Here is a 17,653-nt window from a genome sequence, read left to right as displayed (position 1 = left end):
AGTTGCATTTGCGCGGGTCCCTTCCGCAGAGAGTCCCCACGGAAGTAGAAGAAACCCGAGCTTCCGGGCATGGGTTCCGGTTCTGGCTCTTGGTGGTCTGGAAGGGCTTCCCTTTGACGCTCTGGGGTCTGCACCCAATCTGGGGTCTTTTCTAGATGAGGGTGGCAGGTCGCGGAGTTTTCTCTGCAGATTAGTGTGCTGAGAAAACCTGGATTCACATAACAATTTGGTTATGTTAACCTGAAAGTAAAAAAGCCTTGGCGAGAGGCAATGACCTTTGAAATCCAAAAATAATTATAATTCTGCGAAGCAATGTTTTAGAAAGAAACCCAAATCGTATTTAAATTGAGAGGTGAAGGCAAGGCGTATTCACGAGAAAAGGAAGGGGAATGATTACGTGACTAGAAGGCAAGACTTTATGTAGGTACAGAGAAAGGACACAGTGACGCTAATTTTAAATGTTTTAAATTTCAGGTCAATATTTACAATGTCTGCTTTCCTGTTTTCTTTGCAAATAGTTGTTTGCAATACAGAGCTGCTGTAGGCCCAGTACAAAAGTTATTTTGCCTGGTTTTGACCTTCCAAAGGTTTGAGGAGTAAGAAGTGCAAGGCACTTCCTCAGGAATTTCAGCTCTGACTTCATTTTAAAGTGGCTTCATTCATGTTATATTTTACAGTTCCTTACAACTCACTACATTACACCACTTTTCTAGGGTGCCCCTCAAAGACTAATTCATCATTGTATTAATATTTACTGAGCGCTTGCCATGTGTCCAGCATGTACAACAAATCCACAAGATAAATCATTACACCCATTTTTGCAGATTCCATCTGAGCATCAAGGACTTGATTTCCTCAGGTTTGCAAACAGGACAAGCAGAACTTGAACACAGTCTGTGTGACTCCAGAGACTCCAGTGATTGGAGAATATCATAACTTGATATCAAGTTAAAGTTGTAATTATTCCAGGAGGTTTTTGGGCAAATCATTTATATGGGCCTAAAGCTTTTTAATGTTTAGAACAAGAGTGGATCTTTTTCTAAGCTTCTAGGACACAAATGGGATTAGCAAATTGAGACAGATGTCTATTGTGTTTAAATTGCATATAATTTTTAATGAGCAAAAAGTACTTGGTAGCAATCTTCCTCCCTCTCTCCTTTGGAGCTTCACAAATTTGCATAACTGACCGCATCCCTAATTAAAGTTTAGGCGTTACCCGCCACGGCCAGTAGAGGTCACAAAAGTGCTTCTAATTAGTCACTGAAACAACCAAAATGAGGGCTTGGGCACTATGCCTTCTGCAGTAATGACCATGGCTACATTTTATTAAGGTACTACTCAATGCGGAATTACAACTTGTAGTAGATCTCAGGTCAGTATCACTTCCCTGTCTCCCACCCCTGCAGTTACAGATGAACACACACAGAATTACTAGGCACGTAGCTAAAACAAGGTTTTCATACATGAAACCAACCTGTGACTGTCTCCCTCTTCACTGTTTCCCACACTGCTCTTGTTCCTCCAATTTCTATCATTAGAGCAAAAGTTGGGGGCAGGACTTTTTAAAAAATTTTTTCAATTGTAGTTTATTGATTATACTATTACAGTTGTCCCAATTTCTCCCCTTTGCCCCCCTCCACCCAGTACCCCTCACTCCCTCAGGCAGTCCCCTGCACCATTGTTTATGTCCCTGAGTCATTCCTGTAAGTTCTTTGGCTACTCTGTTTCCTATGCTTTACACTTCAATGGCTATTCTGTAACTACCCATTTGTACTCCTTAATCCCCTCACCTCTTCACCCATTCCCCCACACTCCCTACCCATCTGGCAACCATCAAAACCCTCTCTGTGTCCATGATTCTGTCTCTGTTCTTGTTTGCTGAGTTTGTTTTTCAGATTCAGTTGTTGATAGATGTGTATTTATTGCCATTTTATTGTTCATAGTTTTGATCTTCTTTTCCTTAATAAGTTTTCTTTAACATTTCATATAATCATGGTTTGGTGATGACGAACTAACTCCTTTAGATTTTCCTTGTCTGGGAAGCTCTTTTTCTGCCCTTGGGGGCATGACTCTTGTGTGTGTGCAGGCACACACATTATTTTCGTTGTCTAATTTGTGGTTAAATAAGAAAAAAAGTCTTTGTTTAAAGTAGTTTTTCCCATTTTCCAGTTGCTCATGATTATGTATTGAATGAAGAAAACTTAAAAAACAGAGGAGCAAGCAAAATCAGTCATTAATAATTCTATCACACAGGGATAACCACTATACCTGTCTGGTATAGGTGTAGTTATATGATGCTGTGCCATCTGCTTCCTTCACATGAATGTCTTTTCATGTCAGCAAGTGTTTATTCTCTACATGAGTTTTAGTGACTTTTCAGTATCCCACCATATCTCCTCTGGGACATTTTTTCCACATCATAAACGTTATGTTATGTTATGTTATGTTATGTTATAGCAGTATTCACCACTCCCTAAGGGTTCCTTCATTACAGTAACAGTCCTAGCCTTTTTGGGGGATATAGTGACTTACCTAGTAGGTACGTTTAGGATGGGGATCTGGGCCTGTGTGGTTCACACCTCTCTCTCCCGGAGCCAGACTGGTACCAGAGCGCAGGTCTTAGCTCTGAGATGCAGGGTCAGGGTGGGGGCAGGAGACCTGTGACAGGGCCGTTAGGTCTGTCTGCTATGGGGTTCAGTGTGTATATGTGTATATATGCACACACACTGCATATCTAAGGCATATATACTGTAACTGCATATCTAAGTTTCATACTTTAATTGTCCCATCATTTTGACTCTTGCATATCTGTGTCCACTTATCATTCTCCCTTTTATATAACTTTCAGAATTGGGATTTTTGGGGGGGTCAAAGTTGAGTGTATTCTAGGTGTTTTGATTCAAATTTTCATATTCTTCTCTAAAAAGTTTGTGCCATTGTTGACTTTTAACAGTAGAGATTAGAATTATGATTGTCTTTTAAAGTTTTCATGTATACATATGCCAACACATATTGTGAGTTTATAGATTTATCTATATTTAGTGTATAAAATTATATATATTTATATGAGGTGGGATTATAGATGTATATCTACATTTACTATCTAAAATATATTATATCAAATTTTGTGTTAAATATTACATACAAATTATTTATATTAAATGTATTTTAATATACATTTAATAAAATGTATTATAAATTATATTTATATAAAATGTATACTCATATATAAATTGTATAAAAGTATCCATTTAAACTTGAATTTACCCAGAACAAATATTGGAAGTGGAAGTAGAGAATTATGACATTAATATAGTTTGCCTCATTCTGAACCATCTCGGGGTCTCATAAAATAATTTTGGCCATTTCATGTGTACGTGTATGTTTATATGTTCAAACAAGTGGTTAGAAAAAGAGTACTTGTTATATGATGCAAAAATAGGAGTTTCTAAAATATATCACTTCATTTGCAAAAATAAAGGAGTGCATTGGTGGATTAATCAAGCTCGGATTGGTCCCCCAAAATATCAGCCGGGCTGTCCTATCTCCCATCACACTAGGTTTGACTGACAACTGGTGGTCAATGCCTTTGAGAAGCTGGATTTCATTTTCACAGGTCACAGATGTTAAGACTCTAGAGAAGTTTGTGTCATTTATTCTACACATAGTTTACATATTTTCCCAGGAATATGGTACCACCGTAGATGTCCACTGTTTGGCATAGATTTGAAATGACCTGAAAAAAATTCCAGCCGTCCTTTGGAGAAATGCCCAGTAGAACGTGACCACCTTGTCCTTAGTACTGGGTAAAATTGGCTGTGATGTGCTCATGATTGAAAGGTACGTAGTCAGCAACTCCTGGAAACAAGCACAGAGGGACAGGAGGTCACCAAGGTGCATATAACCATCCCCCCTCCCAAAGGATTAGTTCATCATTAGAGAAGTAAAATCACTGTAGAGCGAAATGGGCAGCTGGGTGAGTGTGGGAGGAGCGTTGGACTGAGGTTTAGGGAGTCCTTGTTGGCAGACTCCGGGTGGCCCTGTGGAGCATGTCTTCGGGCAAACCCCTTACATTGTGTGAGCCTCATACATAAAATCGCACAAGTAATATTTACCCTGGATTAGAAGTAATGACTACTAGATGCCTAGTATAGTATCTGACACATAAGTGCTCAATAAATGGTGATTATTATGAAAATGGCTTATTTAATAGAGCATTTGTGGCAGGAACTTAAGTTCACTTTTGATGTTTCTGAGAATTTTTGTCTTTCAGGGCAGGAAAGCTAGATGATGACAATATCGATGACTGGCTTTGGCATCAAAAAGAATAACAGTTCCAGGCCCAAATGTTTTTGGATCTCTGAGGCCTGTTTACCATTGCTTCCTTCAGAGAAGAGTAACAACTGACCACTTGAGAATAAACCTGTGTTAGTTCCCTAGGCAATTCTTGAGGTGAAGGTGGCAGGGGAACTAATACTAATAATGACTAGCATTTTGAACACATGCTATGCAAAAGACATTGCACTTACTCATTTTAAATACATTATTTCTAATCCTCACAATAACACAGAAGTGGTGATCCCTGTGTCCATTCTATGGCTGTGGAAACTGGCTCAGAGAAGATTTATTACTTGCCAAGTGCAGCTAGTAAATCAGAGAAAGAGCTTCTAGTCAAGGCCCATGTGGCTCTAAGATTCTTATTATAGGCTTTGCTGCAATCCCACAAGTTCTGATTAGCCAGATTTCTGTTAAATACATGACAGACTGTCAGAAAAACATCTCTCCCACCGGAATCTTGGACACTGAAGCATCTTTACAGAGCCCAGTCTCGCCTATGCTGTGACTTTGTTTGGCTGAGTCACATCTCTCTGCACAGTGACAATATCAGATTAACCAAGTAATGTCATCTTTAGACAAAACCACACACCGCTGCCCCTTAAGTTGAAGGACATTTTAGTTTTTCTGCAAAAATTTTAAAGAAAGAGTTTCGCTGAACTCTGTGATTTATTCGTCCCACTTGGCTCCTGCACAATGCACGGACGGACTTTCCTGGCTCTGGAGATGCGAAAACAAAACAGTAACGGCAGGGAAGGCAAGGAGTGGATTTTGAGCAAAGCTGTGGTAGAGAACACGCTCACTCTGGGCTGGACTCGGCTCTGGCACACACGGGATGTGCGCCTCGTGCAAGCCCCTTCGTGTCTCTAGGACTTAGTTTCTTTCCCTGTCAAAAGAGAGTCACTAATACCTACAGAGCGGGTGTGTGAAACAAGAAAATGTAACATCACTACATAAATGGCTACTATTCTGTCCCTCATAGTTGTTTATTACTGGTGGTGCATTCACTGTGCTTTTGTTTTATACGTACTGTGTTTACGTTTTCAGTCCCAAGGCGGCTGTCTTCTTCGATCACACAATAGTTTTTCCGTCTTTTTTCTTTTTGGTCCCTCTCACATTATTTGCCTTTTCCTTCTTCAGCCCTTATTGTTTTAAGTAAATTGATCCACTTTTCTTGTTCACTGGATATTTTCCCAGAGTGGAGTCAGGATTCTGGATTTTTTTTAAAGCTTATTTCTATCTATCTATCTAATCACCATATATGTACTCATAATATATTTGTGTATGTACATACATATAACCACTGTATATGTGATTATGGTATATGCACATACAATCTTACAATTATTTACTGATTAAATGAATGAATGAATTAAATAAGGAAAAGAAATATGTAGCCTTCAAACGATGGAGGAAATGCCCACATTTCTTTTATCCTCCCACCTTCCATCAAAGGTGTCGTGCCACTAAGGAACTGCCAATACGTCTTGTGATTCACATTCTCAGCGATGTTGTTGATGGAAGAGACGACAAGGCCCCAAGATGTCATTGTGGTCTCGAATCTGTAAGAATAAAACCATGTGTATGATTAACACCTCACTTTAGGTCAGGCAATAAGGGGTTAAGATGAAGGGAGAGAGACATGGAAATGATTTAAAGATCAGGTAAAATCATGCTTAAAAGAGAAAAGGCAAGTGATTGAAAAATATGAAATCACTTGGGATTAAATGAAATTTAAATGAATGGATTTAAAACAAAACTATCAATAAGCAAATTAAAATGTGTAAATGTCTAACAATGAGCAAATCATTAGGTGAGCAACGGAATGAACATCCTATATTGGATATTTTACAATGATGAAAATTGTATTTTTCAACAATTTTCAGTGACATGGAAGGAAGCTTATGCAATAATGTTAAGTGAAAATGTGGTATACACATTTTATGTGAAATATCAATCTATGCCATGGATATGGTGGACACAACTATTTTGTAAGATGCATAGAGAAAAATACCTACAAAATTATAAAAAAGAGCAACAGTAATTATATTGTGGATGGAGATAGAGGCTTTGTTTCCTTCTTCATGCTTCCCCCTCCTCAAAATTTCTATGTATATTTTAATTACATTTACAGTCAGAAAAAGAAAAGTCAGGCAAAATTAAAGCAAACTCACAGAAGTAAAGTACATTCAGAGGGTTGTTTGAAATTAAATATTCTTGAAATGCAATTTTTATCCTGACTTGTCTATAGAAATTAGGGAACAATAAACATTCCACAAAATCTAATTTTCTCCTCTGTGATTTATTTCCATGTTCTACTCTTCCCCAGCAGGGCAGTAGAAGGAACATGAGCTTCAGAGTCGCTCAACCCTGGGTTCAGATCTCAACTCTATTAGTTACATGTTATGTGACCTTAGGGATATTAGTGAACTTCGTTGGGCCTAAGTGATTCTGTCCATAAAATGGGAATAATTAGATCTGTCTTGGTTTTGTGTTCAGTGTCTTTTGCTTGTCCTGACTTCTTTTTCTAGAACTTCTTTTATACCTTCAAAAGCTTCTGAATGTTTCTCTTTCAAACATCCACAGTTAAACATATCTGGAGGAATAGCCTTTTTCTCTAAAAGTCCTTCTCTCTTCTTGACACTCCTGTCAATAGCGGTGAAGCTTCTTTCTCTTGACCCCCACATCCAGCACTCACACAGCCCTGGGGACTCCTCCTTGCTAAGAGTCCATGTATGCGAGCTGAAGTCCTCATCACTGTACAGCTTCATCACTGTAGTCACGCATGCCCTGGCATTGAATGTTTTACAACCTGGCTTTTCACATTCGAATCTTGCAGTGCTTCTGTGCAGTATGCAGTCCAGCCTCCTTGGTATAAGGAAATACCTCCTTGTATTTCAAGCTTTTTACATTATCACCCAATCTCGCCTTCCAGGCTCAATTAAATCTCAAATTCTCTTGTCAAGCTGGCCTACTCATTAATCTTGAATTCCTTGCCCATTCCTGCCTCGAATGCTTTGTGTTAGCCATTCCCTCTCCCCAGACACCACCCTCTCGCATTTCCTGTGTAGCACCTATTCTCTGAGTACAGTACAAAGCCATGGGCCTTCTTGACTATTCTAAGCCACAATGGATTCTCATTCCTTTGAATTCCTGTTTTTTTTTTAAACGCTATCATATATTAACCCGTATGATTTAATTTTTCATGAGAGATCACAGGCTCTTGAGGAGCTATTAAATAAAAATCTATTAAATTATGAAAAGAAAAAAGTAAGCAAATGAAGGAAGGAGGGAGGAAAAAATGGGAATTCAGGTTAGGCTTGGGGAGAATGGCTAACGCCACATGGAACACTCACTTGAACATGGAATTTTTGCGTTTTGCTTCTTCTAGGACCACAAGCAGCACGGATCCACTTCTCACACTAACTTCAGTGGTCACGTTGAAGAGCAGCTCCACCCCCCTCAGCTGGTTATTGATGGTGTACATGACAGTGATGTTGGATGCGGCAGTGGGGACAGGACTAGGATAGCTGGGTAGAGTTGGTTGCACCTCATGATCTGTGAAGAGCAAGGAGGCCACATTTGTTAAAGATTATGGGGTCTGTATTAAAGGAGCAAAATCCCCGTGGTTGGCAACCCATCCCAGAAAACATTTCAAAAAATGGCGATGAGTTTGTGGATTGTTCTGAGGAACTGATGTGATCTATGAAGCTCTCATTTTGAGTCTGGAGAACTGATCATAGGCTGAACCACTGACAGCTAGTTTTACAATGAACACTGATTTTGTTAAAAGAACTTGTAACTTGAAGTGCGGGTTGGGAGTCCTAAATCACATATTTTATATGATACTCACCGTTCAGTTGCTGTGGTTTTTTGTTAACCCTAAGAATCTGGAAGCAAAGGTAGTGCATTTCACAGTATTTAACAAAGCACCTGAGCAACTATTGTGGAATCCTGGAAAAACTCCGTGGTCACCTGGTTAAAGCTGGGAAATCACTGTGAAGTGTTTGCGGCTGTGTCTGGCATGGTTGGGATTAGGTTACTTGATTGTGGTCTCTCTAGAGCTTGTGCTCTGAGGTAGAAAAGGAGCTTATTAACCTCTGCTTGTCTTAGGATGTCCAAAGAACATAAAGTGAACAATACTTTATAGTAGCAGTTGAGTAGAAAGACGAGTTGGAGGAATCTATGCCAAAGACTAGTGATCTATGGAGTGATAACATTTTTATGCAGAACTCCCACTTTCTGAATGCATATTTTGGCATTGTATCTCTGTATTATATTTGTAATCAGGCAAAACAAAGATACGTCCAATAAAAAGGTTGTGTGTCTGAATACTGCCCCATCCCCTTGGTGTGCCGTGAGCACCAGGGATTTATGTTTAGGTCTTTAAGACCTGGCCGAAATGTCAACTCTGTTCTTCTCCTAAGACTCTCAGACAAAGTCAATGATGGATGATGGGTTACACTCTCTTTGCTTTTGAACTGTATATGGCTTTTATTTCTATTTACTAGTTATTTTATTTTTCCAGATATTGTGGGTTTTTGTCTAGATCTTTGTCAGCTGGCTTTGTAAAGAGAAGATATGATAAGATACTGCATATTTGGTATATTTGTCAAATGAATAAATGAAGTTGCATGTTATTTGATTGTTAGGGTCACAGATCTTCCCTTTCTATCAGCATCTCACAAAATGCTTTGCTCATAGTAGGCGCTTCCTAAATGCATGCTGAATGAAGTAGACACGAGGGCCGAATTCTGCATGTGGGGTGGGTCATGGCTGTGTGTTCTCACACAACCCTTGGGGATTGGAAGTCAGATGTGCTTCCACCTGCATGAAAGTAATGGGCATTAAAAAAGCCTGCATGCCTCTTAAAATTGATCCACATAGCATTTCTGATGTAAGTAGCCAGTTCATGACATGAGGAGAGACAGATGTTAAGAGTTCTTACCAGGGCTGCAAGATACGTGGGGCACATCTAGGTATGTCTTGCCTTCCAGGGAAGGGAGGATTTGGGCAATAGACATGGGGTTGTGGAATTTCCCCTGCTTAATCTCATTAAGTATTGCATCCATAGTCTTCTGACAATTCCACTCCTTGTTAGGTCGCTTAGGTGACACGGAGAGAGCCTGGGACAGGGGAAGAGAGAGAGAGGAGGGGGAGGGAGGGAAAAGAGGGAGGGGAAGAAGGGAGAGAGAGAGAGGGAAAAGGCGGGGGAGGGAGAGAGAGAAAGAGAGGAATTAAGCATAGCTGAGATTTGGCCTTTATGTGCCTTATAAGGGATACACTTGATCATTACTCTCTGTGGTCACCCACCCAGATCCAAGCTGAAGCTGCATAGGAACACCATCTGTCTTGTTCACTGCTGCATCCCCACCACTAAGCTCAGTGTCTGCCACATAGTAGGCATACACTTAGATTCAGCGAACACTACTGGGGCTGCTGTATTTACCAACAGTTCTTGGACAGAATGAGGGCGAGAGCTGGGCAAAGCAAGCCCTGAGGGAGTGTCAGTCTAGGACAACGTGGCCATCTAAACGCAGTAGACCTCTTTTGTTTTGTGTTTTTCTGTGCACCCTTGGTGGACTCCTCCCGCACTTTGTGATTGTGTTGGGACTGTCAGCCAGAGGCTCCACCACCCTGGCCTCAGGAGTGGACTCCTGGCCTGGGCTGGAGTAATCATGCAATGCCACCTCTGGGTGGCTGTGACTGTGGGGCACATGCACTAGACAAAGTCCTTCCCTGATATACACACATTGGGAGAGAGAAGCATTTTTTTCCCTCCTGGGGTTATCAGGAGGTACCATGAGGTAAGCATTGAGCTGCTAGTGACCATCTTCCATGGCCACTTCAAAGGAGCCAAGGGGCAGGAAAGAATGACAAAAACCAGGGCTGAGAGGTAAAAAAGAGTCATCTCTGATTATCATGATTGGAGCTCTTTATTCTCAAGAATCCTGAAATCACCTAATCTAGCCCTGGACACCCCAGTTTATGTGAAATAGCTAAGTCTCCATTTTTCTCAAGCAAAAATTATTTGGGTTTTTGTTATTTGCAAACTCAGTCTTGGTTAATACACCAAGCAATTCACTCTACTTTGCTGAATTTTTTGCCCCATGGGCAAAATAGAAACTGTAACTCCTGCTCACTTTTGGGTGACCCTTATGGGATGATATGCAGCATCATTTTGCAATGTATGATGCGTAGCTATCATTACCACCTCCCTCTCTGTAGGTTGGTGCTGACCACAGCCGCCAGCGTGTGTTAATGGGCTGAGATTGCTGATGACCGATTTACCTGAAGCTTGAGATGGGAAATGGGAGAATGGAAGGGGAGTCAGGAACAGCCCCATGAGCAGTAGTATGAACAGTTTTGACAGGCATAACCATTGCTGTGAACCTCGGCAACCAGGAACCGTACTTGCCAGAGGCCACTTTGTAGGACAGTTTGGTTTAGGGGCATTGGGTAAGTACCCCTCAGCAACCATACCTTGTTCACTTGTCATATTCACCTCTGAAGTCCTGCTAAGTGTGGGGTAACACACTACCAACACCAACACTCTAGACAGGAGTAACATATTAAGTTGTGAAGAATCATTAATAACTTTGCATGAGGAAGTTCATCAGATCCCTTTTCAAGTTACATTTCTACTACAGGAGCCTGAAAAGCATGAGAATATTGATGGAAGAAAGGGGAGAACTTCTGGAACAGAGGGAATGCCTTGTGAGAGCCTCAGGGATGCAGTGTGGGCAGCTTAGGTCACTTGAAGGCCACTGACTTCCGAGAAGGGGGTGAACGAAGGCTGAAAAGGAAGCTTAATGTCACCACCCTTCTGCTGGGAGAGACCTCTAACAATTATTGAACACCACATTGTGCCTGTGATGTTTTTAATACCTTTACAAGCTTGTTATAGTGAGGAAAAATGAAATTCAGTTCAATTCCATATTTCCATAAGATGGTGGCAGATCTACGACTTAACCCTAAATTGTTATAGCTCCAGAGCCCCTTGGTGTTCTACATCAGAACACTTTGAAGTAGAAAAAGGTCATATATCACACACTTGGTGGTTTCAGACTTTGGGCTGTCTGGGTAGACTCTGAAAACGGGCCATCAGGTGGTCAGGAGGAGGCTTTTTGCCATAACTGATGGGAAATCCACGTGCCCTGTTATCTGCACATGGCTGAGGTCCTGCCTTCTGATAGGAAAAGCTTTACTTCTCAGGAACAGCTTATCAGAGTGTACCCTGCTGGTGATAAAATCTAAACAGAATTCACAAATCAAACTAGCCAAAGCAAACACCTCTGTGTCTTGTGCTAAGGTGAAGCAAGGTTATTTTAAGTGACTCATGACTGAGCCCCATTTCCTATCCCTTTCACACTGGCCCTGCTCCTCCACAAAGCTGTCTCGGCCTGAGCCCTGGGATTGGTCCTGTATGACTTAGCCATGGGAACCTTCAGCCTTTTGTTCCATAGCAAACTCCATTGACCATGACCTGACGCAGAAGCTGACTTCTCAATTGTTGCTCCTATGCATGGTGCCTTGGAGTGAAGATTTTGTATTTACTCTTATGTTTAACATGAACTAAATTTTAGTCTGTTTGTGCCTTTTGCATAATTTTTCATGTGTGGACTGTCAATACCAGTCTCTGTCCATCCCTCTTCCCAAAGGGTTTCTAACAGCAGTCCAGAGCTGCGTTAGGTTGAGGGCTGGCCTTGTAACTCTGTGGCTCTCTGTTTCCTGGGCTTTCTGAGTTGGGAAGTTCATTCATGATGTTGTTTTTCTATTAATCCTGCAGGGCATTTTGAGACTTGGAAGCACAAACTTCTCAGTTTGGGATAGAGGATTGGGCCACAGATGAACCTTTAGTTTCTGATTCTAGTTGGTTATCTCTCTCCACTATCCGTGGGGTGTTTTGCATGAGAGGATGGTGCCCTAATCAACCCTAATCAAGCAGCACCTTATGTAATTTAAGCCTGGGAATCTATACCAGGGAAGCATAGTATGGACTTGTTACCAGACACACCTGGCCCCGCCTTGTACAGGGGCTCTTTCTGAGGTGAAAATGGGATCAAGATCAAAATAGAGCTTGGCCAAGAGAGGGTGTTCACTCAGCGTTAGATTATTTGAATTAATCACTTTAAATACAAGCCCCCTCTTTTATTTTGGCTCAAGATGAAGGTTTATAAAAAGAACACCGACTGGCAAAGTAGAATTAGAATAATTCAATATTTTTGAGGACCTATATTAATATCTTTTGTATATTTTGTATATGTTTTATACACCAAATTTTGATTAGTCTATAATTATTATGAACAAATTGATCATTATTAATAACAAACCAATGCATTTCTTGGATTCATTTGTTTCTTTTTTTTCTAAGGAAGGAAAACTAGTTCATGTAGATTTGTTTTCACTTTACCTATAAACTAGGGAGGAGTTAACACTTACCTGCATCTTACCAGTAGAGAAACTGAGGCACAGGCACCACAAGGAATCTATCTAAAGTCACACTACCTGGTCTTTCCTAGAGATATGAGAGGAAGCCTGGTCTCTTGACCCCATAGTCTGGTCTCACTGGCATGGACCCAGCAAAGAGTGTCAATGATGTGTTTACCTGCATGGCAAGGCCAGTGCTGTAGATGTCCCCGATGATGCCATTGTCTTTGATCCTCAGGCTGATATTCTCCACAGTATCCTTTAGCACCTTACCAAACAGGGTCCTGTATCCTTCCTCTGACCCTACGGGGATCTTGTTGTACATACAGGTCAAAGCCAAGGTCACCATCGCTCCCGTGTCTGTGAATCATAGGGGGATAAGACAGCCACCACCACAACGATATGGTCAGTGAACATTTACTGTGTGCTTATTGTGTTCCAGGCACCTTATCTCCTTGACTCTTCAGGACAGTCTGTGAAATAGGACCTATAATAATCTCCATTTGAGACGATGGAGTCTCCAGTTAAGTAACTGCCCAGGCCCATGCAGCTAGAAAGCAGCAGCACCAGGCCTTGAACCCAGATCTGCATGACGCCACAGCTCGTGCTTTTAATTCATGTAGACTGGCAGTGCGTTCAGCCCCGTTTCTCTTATCCCAGTGTTTGTCTTTCAAAAAATGTCACTGGTTCTTGAAGGCCTAGCAGTCACCCCCTCTCCATGAAGCCTTCTCTGGTCACCTCAGCATAATAGGCAGTCTCCTTCCTGAACTTCAATGGTACCGGCTGTTTACACCTGTTCTGCAGTCTTGGCACTCTGCTGCTTTGTTGTTACCATGCTCCGTGAACTCCTGGACAGTGGGAGCTCAGCACAGTACAGGGGCTTTTCCATTGTGTTCGTGGGAGAACATGTGTGGGCTGAGTGAGCAAGCTCTGGCATGATAAGACCAGGACAAATAAAAGCCTTGCCAGATGGCATCTTTTCTTTCATTGATCTTTCCTCCCTATCCCCATCTCCACCTTAAAGTTGCATGACCTCATTAAAGGTGGCAGAATTGTTCAAAGCAGTGCTGTGAAAAAATGTCCAAGTTCCCTGTGCTGGCAGAGATGCTCCAGATGGGAAATGGAAGCCAGTCTGTTCTCGACCCACCGTGAGGGAACTTGCATAAATATCTACCTGCTTGTTGGCCTGAAGGAGCTCCAAGTATGAGGGGTTGCTGATGAGGCATGTGTAAGGGGGTGGAAACCTGAGAGAAGGCCTTTGCTTCGAGAGGGCGGAGGAGGAAAGGTGGCTGTGGGTGAGGGGCTTTACACAGAGAAGGGATCACGAGACACAGAAGGGTGGGCCCAGGAAGGACATGGTGTGGTACAGAAGTGTCCGTTCACAAGCAGCCACACGCTTGCAGAACAAAGGACCAAGATGGTTCCACTGTATCCCCCAAGGGGTGCACGGTGGGCTTAGGGTTCAGAGAACCGCTGTTGAACCCACAGCACAAGCTTGGGCGCTCTAAGGAGAAGCTTTGAGAGGAACAGAGTGTGGAAGCATCAGCACTGGTAAAAGAGGGGGCTCAGGGCAGAGCTGAGTCTACTAGGCATTGATTCAACCATGCACCTGGAACAGCTCCTGAGAAGCTGGTGGCAAGTTTATTGTTCCCAGTGGAGATTCTGTGACTGTCCAACATTTCAAGTATTGTTTTTGTTTCTATGTTTTACTATGTCTCTTTCATTTATTCCTTAACTGACACATCCAACGAATATTTGTTCAATATCGCCCCTCTACAGACATTTCCCTGGTCCCCAGCTCCTCCCCCTCCCACTTCTCCCTCTAGCTCTACCATTCAGTGCCCTTGACATTCCCAGCTCTGGACAGTCTGAAAGTGGCCACCGACTCACCCATGTTGAAGGGAGAGGAATTGGCCAGCAGGGTCTTGGCGAAGAGGGCTGCCACTCGTAAAGTCTTCTCAGGGTTCTTCTGGCACAGTGCCAAGATCGCCAGACTGGGTCCGTAGAAGCTTGAAGCCTCGGCATTGGGGCCTTGGGAGGGGATAGAGGGCCTGCATGAGACTAACATCCACCACAGTGGAGACATTTGTGAAAAGAGAAAGGCAAACCTCTTAGATAGACATTGCTAGAAAACCTGTCTAAACGGAAAGACACCATATTGGTGAAAATACTGTCAATATTTCTTTTCTTTCTTTTAAAAAAATTTTTGTTGACTTCATTTTATTTTTTATTGTTGTTCAATTACAGTTGTCCCCATTCCCTCCCCCCCATTATTCTCCCCTGCCCCCATCCACCTCCACCTCCCACATTCAATCCTCCCTCCTCCCTGTTGTCTTTGTCCGTGGGTCCTTTATACATGTTCTTTGATGACCCTTTATTTACTTATTTTTAAAGAGAGGGGAAGGGAGGGAGAAAGAGAGGGAAAGAAACATTCCAAACCCTTAACCCAGGCATGTGCCCTGACTGGGAATCAAACCGGCAACCTTTTGATTTGCAGGACAATGTCCAACCAACTGAGCCACACTGGTCAGGGCCCGTCAATATTTCTCAGAATAATATTCTGAGGATGGAATTAAAGGGATGAGAATGCAATTAAAAGGTTGGTGCTGTCTTCAGGTGGGTGATGGCATGGAAAGTCCGTGACCCTGGGTTAGTGGCCTTTTCTAGTTCATTTGGATTGGGAGTGAGCAACTCCCCCATGGAATTAGCAGAGGGAACCCGAGTGGAGATACATTGTCTCTTTCCTAACTTCACACTCTCCCATCCTTGTCTTTCTAGGTGTCAAGTTCTCAGGAAGGACCATTTGGCCCACTCTCCCCTCCCTTCTGGTGAGGTCTTACGTGAAGGTGCCCAGTTCTCCATTTGTTCCTGCAGAATCGATACTTTATTCCCGGGGTCTCGGCAGGAGGAGCTGAGGGCTATGATGTTGAGTGCAAGCTGGCCGATGGTCAGATCTATGGGGCAGAGAACAAAAGAGTGAAAGGTGTTTCTAGCCAAGAGAAAGCACTGGGGGGCCAGGGCTGAATTCTCTGCTTTTTTTCAGATCATTTTGATTTTTTAAAAAATAACATGATTAGTTTGTGATGGGTCTTAATTCTTAAGGAAAGAAGTATGGAAAAATACTTAAGGAACATTTAATCTAGTGGCCTTTGTGTGACTCGATAACTCTACTGAGAATCCTGCTATTTGTTTAGAAAAACAGCAAGAACTCCTATACAAATTCACATGTGAGAATTCATATAGTTGCAAACTAATTTTAACTTTGTTTTTTAACTTGAGTGCCAAGGCAACTCCTGTGAGGTAGCAGAACAGAGACTTGATTATCATTATCCTTGTTATTATTACTATTAGTGTGATTGTTGTTAATGGACTCACCTGCATTTTGCAAATGAGGTTGAGCAGGCTCACGAGACCCGGTCAAGGTCACGGAGTTAAGTGGCAGAACCAGAGCTGGAAGCCTGCTGTTTTTACATCTCATCTAGAGTTCTTTCTGTATTACTGCCCTCCTCTCTGAATGTCCTGATGTTACACATATTCCTTTCCAGGTGTTTTCCAGATGTGCCCGGAAAGGCGTTTGGAAGATTTGGGTGTAATCAGGGGCAGGGCTGGTGTCGGGGCTGGTGCAGGGAGTGGGGATCTGGGGCGGTGAACAGTTCAGGGAGCAGGACTCAGGGAGCAGGTGAACGGAGAGGCTCTGACTTCTCACCGGCTGTGTCACTGTCCATGAGCTTGTACGTCAGGAGCTTCTGGGCCTCCAAGTTGTGGGCTCCAACCAGGTTCATGGCAATCAGGATGCTGGGGTTGGGGAGGGCTGAGTTGGTCACGGAGCTCTCCATTAACACCTGTATGCCGTCAACCAAGGGCTGTTGTGCCGGGGGAACCGCTGAGAAGAGACAAGACAGCCATCCCCACCTCACTCCCCTGATTCCACATCACCCCTTGGTTTTGTCCACGAGTCCTTTTGTGGCTCCGTGGACAAGCCATGCACAAAACCCCTCACCGTCCTCCCCTCTTCACGAAACTCATTCGCTGTGGTTTTTAGGGGAAGACAGGTTTAGCATTGCAATTCTCCAGGACACCCCTTTCGGGACAATTACTAAAGAAACATGGAAAAGACATCGAGATTTTCTTCTGAGGCCAATTAGTCCCTCTATCTTCTCAAATAATTTTTATCTTTCAGAAACTCATTTCTCGTTTGACAACTTCAAGCGATATGGCTCCTGGACAGTTCATATTACTTGTAGCACATTTCCAGAAATCAGTTTTCCTTGCATCTATTTTTTCCCCTCATTCTTACATGACGGATTAATTAAAGATTTGGGATACGACTCAGTGAGGACCCGAAATCCCCACTAGTGGTGGCACCCGGTCAGGTCAGCCACGGAGTGTCTCTGCCTTTGCACCGTCCTCCTGCAGCACCACTTCAGTCTGTCTTAACGTGACGTGCGTCGACTCGGTTCTCAGAGAACTTACGCAGGAAAGAGGAACCGCGCACACACGCACCCTGACTCGCCCTCTTTGGAACCCTGATGGTGATTGCCGTTTTCCACCACCTTCTCCCGTCAGCAGACCTCAGTGTCTGAGGTCTCTGCCTGTCCCCGGGGTAACCGCTTCGCTTCCCTGACGTCCTTGGGAAACGCTGCATACTCACAGCACGAGCTTCGGGTCTGGGTGCTGGTGGCAGCCGTAGCCCAGAGAAGGTTCAGGAGGCAAAGGAAAAACCAGGCCATCCCTCTCTCTCCTGTTCTGTCCTCGTCTCCTGTTCAAAAGTCCCAGTATTATTAATTGGGGGTGTTTTCTCTACTTTCTCTTATATACACGTCTCTTTATGGAACAGCCTGCCCTCCACGCCCAGCCCAGTCACTCCTAACCACCTTGGCTGACCTCC

The 17,653-nt window shown here is 42.9% G+C and overlaps 1 protein-coding gene across 2 annotated transcripts; it reads right to left on the bottom strand.

Moving 5' to 3' along the window:
- Window positions 1–3,639: 3,639 nt before the first annotated feature.
- CBLIF (cobalamin binding intrinsic factor) lies at window positions 3,640–17,653 on the bottom strand. Of its 2 annotated transcripts, XM_045855224.1 has the most exons (9): window positions 17,417–17,651; window positions 16,472–16,648; window positions 15,606–15,719; window positions 14,656–14,796; window positions 12,944–13,125; window positions 9,284–9,461; window positions 7,692–7,893; window positions 5,779–5,897; window positions 3,640–3,858 (listed from the first exon to the last, which is right to left on the bottom strand). In XM_045855224.1, exons 1-9 carry the CDS (start codon window positions 17,493–17,495, stop codon window positions 3,797–3,799), a joined length of 1,254 nt encoding a protein of 417 aa, XP_045711180.1. In that variant the 5' UTR covers window positions 17,496–17,651; the 3' UTR covers window positions 3,640–3,796. The 2 variants fall into 2 exon arrangements, with proteins under 2 accessions (XP_045711180.1, XP_045711179.1); XM_045855223.1 differs by lacking the exon at window positions 3,640–3,858 and having other exon boundaries at window positions 5,693–5,897; window positions 17,417–17,653.

Source organism: Phyllostomus hastatus, unplaced genomic scaffold (genome assembly GCF_019186645.2).
Source record: "Phyllostomus hastatus isolate PE091 unplaced genomic scaffold, TTU_PhHast_1.1 phas_scaffold_11, whole genome shotgun sequence".
Lineage (NCBI taxonomy): Eukaryota > Metazoa > Chordata > Mammalia > Chiroptera > Phyllostomidae > Phyllostomus > Phyllostomus hastatus.
The sequence above is the reverse complement of the archived record's forward strand: the minus strand, read 5'-3'. Positions and strand labels throughout refer to the sequence as shown.

Excerpts from the sequence above, each read along its gene's own strand:
- CBLIF (XM_045855223.1), bottom strand. The coding sequence starts at position 17,495 with ATGGCCTGGTTTTTCCTTTGCCTCCTGAACCTTCTCTGGGCTACGGCT. Across the intron at positions 15,720-16,471 it reads CATGGACAGTGACACAGCCG|ATCTGACCATCGGCCAGCTT; the intron begins GTGAGAAGTCAG and ends TCTGCCCCATAG. Across the intron at positions 9,462-12,943 it reads GCACTGGCCTTGCCATGCAG|GCTCTCTCCGTGTCACCTAA; the intron begins GTAAACACATCA and ends CCCCTGTCCCAG.